The sequence below is a fragment of the Jatropha curcas genome, chromosome 7, assembly GCF_041381405.1.
Source record: "Jatropha curcas cultivar XTBG-Jc1 chromosome 7, XTBG_Jcur_1.0, whole genome shotgun sequence".
Classification (NCBI taxonomy): domain Eukaryota; kingdom Viridiplantae; phylum Streptophyta; class Magnoliopsida; order Malpighiales; family Euphorbiaceae; genus Jatropha; species Jatropha curcas.
Genome location: NC_143157.1, coordinates 1,683,231 through 1,690,967, shown reverse-complemented (window position 1 = coordinate 1,690,967; position 7,737 = coordinate 1,683,231). Strand labels below are relative to the sequence as shown.

At 33.4% G+C, this 7,737-nt stretch overlaps 1 protein-coding gene across 1 annotated transcript; it reads right to left on the bottom strand.

Moving 5' to 3' along the window:
- Positions 1-2,773: 2,773 nt before the first annotated feature.
- LOC149494539 (uncharacterized) lies at positions 2,774-3,412 on the bottom strand. Its single transcript, XM_089724009.1, has one exon. It carries the CDS (start codon positions 3,410-3,412, stop codon positions 2,774-2,776), a length of 639 nt encoding a protein of 212 aa, XP_089580135.1.
- Between the last annotated feature and the right edge of the window lie 4,325 nt (positions 3,413-7,737).

The following is a 7,737-nucleotide window of genomic DNA, read 5'->3' as shown; positions in this document are numbered from 1 at the left end:
TTCTCACTAGTTGCAGACCCACTTCAGTTGGTGTTTCAGCAAGATTACAATTCTTCATTCCAAACCTGTCAAGAATGTCTCGAGCATACTTTCTTTGAGTAATAAAAATACCAGCAGTAGATTGCACTACCTCAATGCCAAGAAAATAGTGCATCATTCCAAGATCAGACATATCAAATTCAAGCATCATGGACTGCTTAAATTTTTCGAACATAGTAGCATCATTTCCAATATAAATCAAGTCATCTACGTATAAACACACAACAATCATCTTTCCTCCTTCAACTTTAACAAAGAGAGTATGCTCATATGGACATTTTGAAAAACCTTCCTTCAAAAAATAAGCTTCAATATGACTATACCAAGCTCGTGGAGCTTGTTTAAGTCCATATAAAGCCTTTTTCAGTTTGTATACTTTGAATTCTTCTCCAACTTTAACAGAACTAGGAGGTTGTTTGACAAATACATGTTCTTTCAAGTCTCCATGCAAGAAAGCTGACTTGACGTCCAACTGAAAAATGGGCTACAAATTTTGTGCTGCCAATGCAATCACTAATCTGATTGTATCATGTCTTGCTACTGGAGCGAACATTTCTTCATAATCTACACCGAATTCTTACTTGTAACCTTTTGCGACCAAGCGAGCTTTATATTTGTCCACCTCACCATTTTCTTTCAATTGGGTCTTGAAAACCCACTTCACATCAATTGTTTTCTGTCCTTTTGGAAGTTCACTCAACTCTAAGGTATTGTTTCTTTCTATTGTTGCAAGCTCTTCATCCATGGCTTTCCTCCATTTTGATTGTTTTACTGCTTCTTCAAAGGTTACAGGATCATAATCTACAAAAAGAGCAAAATGGACAAGTGGATCCTCAGATTTATCAATTCCTATTACCTCATAATCACTCATCCATGCTGGCCTCTTTCTACTTCTTGTTTGTCTTGCAACTGCAAGTGAGTCTTGAGCCGCCACTTGTTCATCTTGGGTAGTGATTGGTTGCTGCAACATATTTGAACTATGTTGATTTTCTGCTTCATCTTGCCCATCAAAGTCTACTGGAATTTGTTGGGCAGTGATTGGTTCCTGCAACATATCTGAACTATGTTGATTTTCTACTTCATCTTGACCATCAAAGTCTGCTGGAATTTGTTGTTGAGAACTAGCTTTACTCCATGTCCAGAAATTTTCTTTATCAAATATTACATCTCAACTTATGACAATTTTCTTGGTGATAGGATTATATAGTTTGTAAGCTTTGGAGCAATCATTAAAACCGAGAAAAATGCATTTCTCTCCTTTGTTATCAAGCTTTGTTCTTTTCTGGTCTGGAATATGGGCATAACAAATACACCCAAAAATTCTAAAATGATCAACATTCGGTTTTTGACCACTCCATGCTTCCTCTGGTGTCATATTTTTTACAGCAAGTGTAGGACTTCTATTTAAAATATGAATACTCCAGTTAACTGCTTAGGCCATAAGGTTTTTGGAACACTACTTTTTGTCAAAAGACTCTGTACCATATTCAAAATAGTGCGATTTTTGCGCTCACAAACACCTTTTTGCTGGGGCGTATAGGCTGCTGTTAGTTGCCTTTTGATGCCATTGCTTTCACAAAAATTTGCAAATTCTTATATTCCCCACCACAATCTATGCGAAGTACTTTGATTTGGCTGTCTATTTCTTTCTTAACTAGAATTTTAAATCTTTTGAAAGCTTCAAAAGCTTCAGATTTGCCTACAAAAAATACACCCATGTTTTCCAGCTAAAATCATCAATGAAGGTAATTATGTATCTTTTACCTCCATTTGAAGATGGATTTATAGGGCCGCAAAGATCAGAATGTACCAACTCCAATACAGTTTTTGCTCTCCATGACTTTCCCTGAGGAAATTGATTGCCTTGTTGTTTGCTAACATCACATTCTTTATAAACTTGAGAAGGAGTTGCAATTTAAGGGAGACCAATGACCATATTCTTTTGTTGCAAAGTATTTAGTCCACCAAAACTCAAGTGGCCATAACAAAAATGCCATAACCATGTTCTATCTTTCATACTGATAGAGAAGCAGGTAGGATTGAAATTGTGAAGCTACAGTGGAAACATGCAATTTGCAGTCATGCTAACTTAAGCAATCAAACCCAGCCTTGAGTCTTCAATTCGATATAATCCATTTTTAATGGATATCTCATAACCCTTTTCTTGTAGCTGACCAATACTAAGTAAATTGGTCTTTAAATCTGGAATAAAAAAACACATTAGAAATTGTGTGAAAAGAGTTATCTTTGGTTTGCAAAGTGATCTGTCCTTTTCCCATGACAGATACAGTGGAGTTATCACCAAACTTGATAGTGTTACGAAAGTTTTCATCCAATTCAGAAAATGCCTTCTTGTCTCCACACATGTGGTTGCTACAGCCAGTGTCCAAATACCATAAGTTTTGTTGAGTTTCTTCATTTGCATAACACACCATCAAAAGCGGAACTTCTTCTTCCTTTTCTACAAAATTAGATAATTATGCACCTTGTTTATTAAAATTTGTTTGGCATTATGATTGGTAATGACCATACCTATGGCAACAGTAACACTCAACATGTGATTTGTCTGCTGATTTTGGTCTCTGAGTTGTTAAGTCATGTCCTCCGCGTCCTCTTCCTCTTCCTTGAGATTGATTTTCATGATGCTGATGGATATTGTTGATTACCTCGACTATAACTTCCTCTGCCTCTATTCCAACCTCGGCCTCTTCCTCGACCTACACTTGTTTTAAATTTATTTTCTGTCGTTGCTTTTAGTGCTTGCTCCCTGGATAATTTTCTGCTCATGAACTAGCAAAGAGCTGTGCAACTCATCAATGGAGAGTTCATCAATATCCTTAGATTCTTCCATAGAGCACACAACAAAATTGAATTTTGGTGTCATTGATCGAAGAATCCTCTCAACAATGGTGACATCCTCCATTTTCTCTCCATGGATCCTCATCTTATTTGTAATTGCCATAGTTCTTGAAAAGAAATCTGCTACTGACTCACTTGACTTCATATGCAAAGTCTCAAATTCAATTCGCAAACCTTGAAGTTGTACCCTTTTTGCCTTCACATTCCCTTGATACTTCTTCTTCATGGAGTCCCAAATTTTCTTGGAGGTTTCTTTGCAAAGAATAGTCTCCAAAATTGAACGATCAATTGCTTGAAAAAGGTAATTCTTAGCCTTAAGATCTTTCAACTTTAAGGCTTCAAAATCTGTATTCTGTGTTTCTGTAGTTCTTGCTGCTGGTTCTGCTACTCCAGATTCAACAACATTCCAATACTCCTTGGACCTCAAGAAGTTCTCCATGAGCATGCTCCAATGATCGTAGTGACCATCAAAGCGCGGAATCGCTGGTTGTACATAGTTGTCTGGGGAAGCCATTGTTCGTTAGCTGCTGCTTTTATATGTAACCAGGCTCTGATACCACTGTTAATAGGAAAATATAAAAGTAGAAAGTGAAGGCAAGAAAGAGAATTGTATTGCATGTGATGCATTTTCAACAAAGCATAAAGAGCTCTTTTATAGAGCTATACATCAACTGAATTAGCTAAAAATAGGCTAACAAAATGCCATGTTAATAGAACCACCAAAAATCTGTAAATTCTCCTAAAGACTAAGAAACAAATTGACTCCACTAAACCACTGTTATTAATGACTCGATCAAACATAACTTGTACAAAATAAGCATCTAACAAAATTAACTACTTTATACTTGTATTTTTTAAAATACATTACTATACTCTCATATTTTAGGTCCTTTACACCCAATGCCTCTTTCATTCATTTTTTTCACTTCCAAAGAACAAGTCAAAGAAAATATAACGGTCTAAAGAGAGAGAAACTTTTTTTTTTACCAAAATGCCTTCTTCTTCTTTCTCTCTCTCTTCCAGCAAATATTTTCAAAACTTATCTCCATAGATTCTGGCTTCTCGATAATATTTTCTCTCCCTCCATAATCACTACCACTTATATTTGAGAATCTCTAAATGGATTTTTGTTTCAGAATCATTCTTTCTTTGTAGAAATTTGAGATGGGCTAAAACTCAGAAGGTAGAAATAGAAGTGACAATATTTAGAGTTTAGATATGGACACAATATAAGCTTGGAAAGTTCTATTTCGGCCATTGCAAGAGTATCTAAGAGCTAAATTGCTTGTATCAGAACAATTTGGTAAGCTTTTTGGCACACAAAGCTATTGCGCATAAATCAACGAGCAAAAATTAAGAATAATACCAATTATACAATTTCTCTCTCCAGTTTATCTCTCTAAAATAAGAAGAAGAAGAAGAAGAAGAAGAAGAAGAGATTAATATAGTAAAAGAAATCTTTATTCTTCCTTATTGTTATTGTTGAAATAATAATAAGATTATGATTTTCAATTTAGAGAGAAAATATGAACAAGTTCTCTCTCTAAAAATTTTGGGGTTTAAAAATTTTCTTAATATGAGTTTTAATCGTTGATAAAAAAGAAATGGATGTAAAAATTGAGTTTTCCATAATATTCTAATCATTTTTATGGTTAAGTTGAAAGATTTTGAGATAACTCAGTTTTTCAGCCACCGCGGGCAACAGCACCGGCAATATTCCGGCAAGACAAAAAATTAATTTCAGAACAAAACTAATTTTGTCTTTTCGTTAGGGTCATTGACGTCATTTTATATCAATTTAACGTTTGAAAGTGCATAAAATGGACGGAAGGGGAACGGTGTTTAATGGACTAAAAACATGAGGGTATAGCCGTGCATTTAAAAAAAATACAAGGGTAGAGTAGTTAATTTCGATAAAACACAGGAGTACGATTATAATTTTTCCTTTGATAAATGATACTTAAATAATTACTGCTTTATCCTTATATTTTATATAATTACCCATTAAATTGTTCAATAACAAATAATGTAATAGAATGCATTGACGTAATAAAAATATACGTGTCTTCTCTTTTATAGTTAACCTCTGTATCCCTAATTCATATGGCCATTTTTTTTTTTAATTTACATATATCTTTGTATCACTTGCTTATTGGCCAAATGCATAATTTGGACCCTATACTTTTTCAAAAAAATATTGTGGCCCTTATACTTTATAGGAGACCTATTAGGTACCTCTATTATTATTATTATTATTATTATTATTATTATTATTATTTTGTATTTAATAAGTACCTTGCCATGCTGGAAGTAGTGCGTTAATATCCACGCGAGTGTGAAGAGAGCGAAATCTTGTTTTATTGCGATGTTGGCACCTAGAAAATGTTTACTGACAACAGCTCTAATACTATTCTATTCAACATTCTCTCCCCTAGCAGTACAGTGCTTGTTTTCATTTGGCACACATGGTTCTACAACTTGTTCACTTGCAAGAGGTTTTATCTCCTTGTTACTAACATGCAATCCATCTAGACTATCCACAACATCAATATTTGTAACTATATTTGATCTAGTATCTAGTTTCTCTTGCTCACATGAAGGGAGCTCAAGATCTATATCCATGAAAAAATATATCCAAAGGCGAAAATCATATTACTATACACTGAAATTTGAAAGAAATTTGGGATAGTAATTACTAAGTCTAAGAATGCAATGCATTGAGAAGCAAATTTAGGTAGCTGCTCATCTATAATAAGGATGCTTATATAGCCACATTATGTGTGCTTAGATTTGTTTATAATTTCATAAAGGCTAAGTACAAAGAGAGACCCTTGTATTCATAGCAAATCTATAACAGAGCATTGCTGATATTGACATTGAATTCTTTCTCTCAGTCATTTCTAAAGATGGCCTCTAAATGCATTTGGTATTTCATAAAATATGTTGACACAATGCTAAAAATCAATTTTAAAAAATTGAGTTCACGGAACAAAGGGAACAAGATAACTCTAACAAACAAAAAGAAACAAAATTGAATTTGCTTGGAAAAATGAGTCCACAATACAAAAGGAACAAGATAACTCTAACAAACAAAAAGCAACAAAATTGAATTTGAAAGGTAAAAAGAGAAAAAAGGATATACATAAATAGAGTCCACAGACAACAATGAGATTGATATCATCCAATGCGTCAATTTCCTAGTAAGACTGATCCAAAGCTAAATCTTTCAGATTCCCATAAATGGGTTTTCTAGATTTCTTTATAATAATGATTAGAACCTAGGTCTTCTATATTCTCGTTGCTTATAATTGAGTAAGAGTAACAATATAAGAGGGAGCGAAGAGGAGGAGAAGAGAAAAATAGATGAAAATAAATTGTGATTTATTATAGGTTTAAGGAAGGTAAAGCTATCGCGATTTTTGAGATAGTGAGAGGGAAGAGTAGAAGAGGGAAGAGAAGAGAAAGAGAAGATGTCGATATGGCTTGTATTGCACTAGGCACTTAAGATATGTCTTTATCTTTTTTTTCCATGTCATTATGTTTGCATTGCATGCGCTTGGTTTACTGAGGTGAGGTACTTACTAGATACAAAAAAATTAAAAAGAGATATGTAATAGATCTTCGGAAAAGTATAAGGGGCCACAAATTTTTCTTTGAAAAAGTACAATGTCCAAAACATGCATTTGACCCTTGCTTGTTGTATTTTTGTCTCCTTCAACATCTAGTTACCATTTTCAATTATGTTTGATGAAACTAACATTAGATTTATATAGAATTGTGCATGGTTCCGGGAGAATCTAACAAATTAAAGAGCTGAATCAATTCAAACCGAAATCGAAAAAGAATTGCTTTATAAGAACCAGTACTGGAATTGACAAAAAAAAAAATTTACGTGTTATTTTGGTTGTAGTTCTTATTGAGACCCGAACTAAAACTAAATAGAAACCAAATTGAATAATCAATTTATAAATATGTATTTTTATATTTTTTAAGATATACCATTTTTTTTAAGTGAATTTTAAGGTAAACTATTTTAGTTTAGAACAATCATCATATTTTCTTATTTAAAATAAAATGTTTATTTTTATTTAGTAATAAATGATAAGATAAATGTCCATTGATTGAAATGTCCTTCACAAATTAAACAATGAATTTAACATTTAAAGTGAAAACTTGAATTTAGATTAATTTTTACTCAGAAACGCACTTTTCTTAATTAAACTCTTTTATATAATAACTTTTAAAGTATTAAATAATATTACTTATATATATATATATATATTGTGATAATCTATAACAATAAAATATACAAAAGAATAATATATAAATATTAAAAGATATTAGATTCTTAAATAAACTTTAACTAACAAATAAAATAGGATTTTTATTATCCTTTATCCCAATATAATAACTCATCTTCTAATATATATATAACAAATCAATTCTAGCAGAGGGCTAATTCTCAATTCTAATAGTTAACAATTGGTGGTGGGGTGAGCGTGGAGCACACCTGCAATCTCCATTACTTCCAACTTTTTTCCAACCATATCGCCATGAATCAATAAGCCTCCCTAACATGGAAGGTCAAGGTGACAACCATTGTGAAGTTGGCAAACATGCCAGACTGCCACCTCTACAAACAATTGACCCCAAGTTGCGACAGCTCTAGCCCACCCCTATACACAATTCACTATGGTACTGAATTGCCTGCTTGAGTTCCCCCCCTCAGGGTGGCGAGCCAATTCCCTCAGGCAGACAAGCAAATCAGCATCAAAGGGAACCTAATATGCCTTTTTGCCATCATCTGAAAGGTAGAGACACCTGCCCTCTGAGCAACTA

Bases quoted from the DNA above. Each gene is read 5' to 3' on its own strand.
- LOC149494539 (XM_089724009.1), bottom strand. From the start codon at position 3,412: ATGGCTTCCCCAGACAACTATGTACAACCAGCGATTCCGCGCTTTGAT.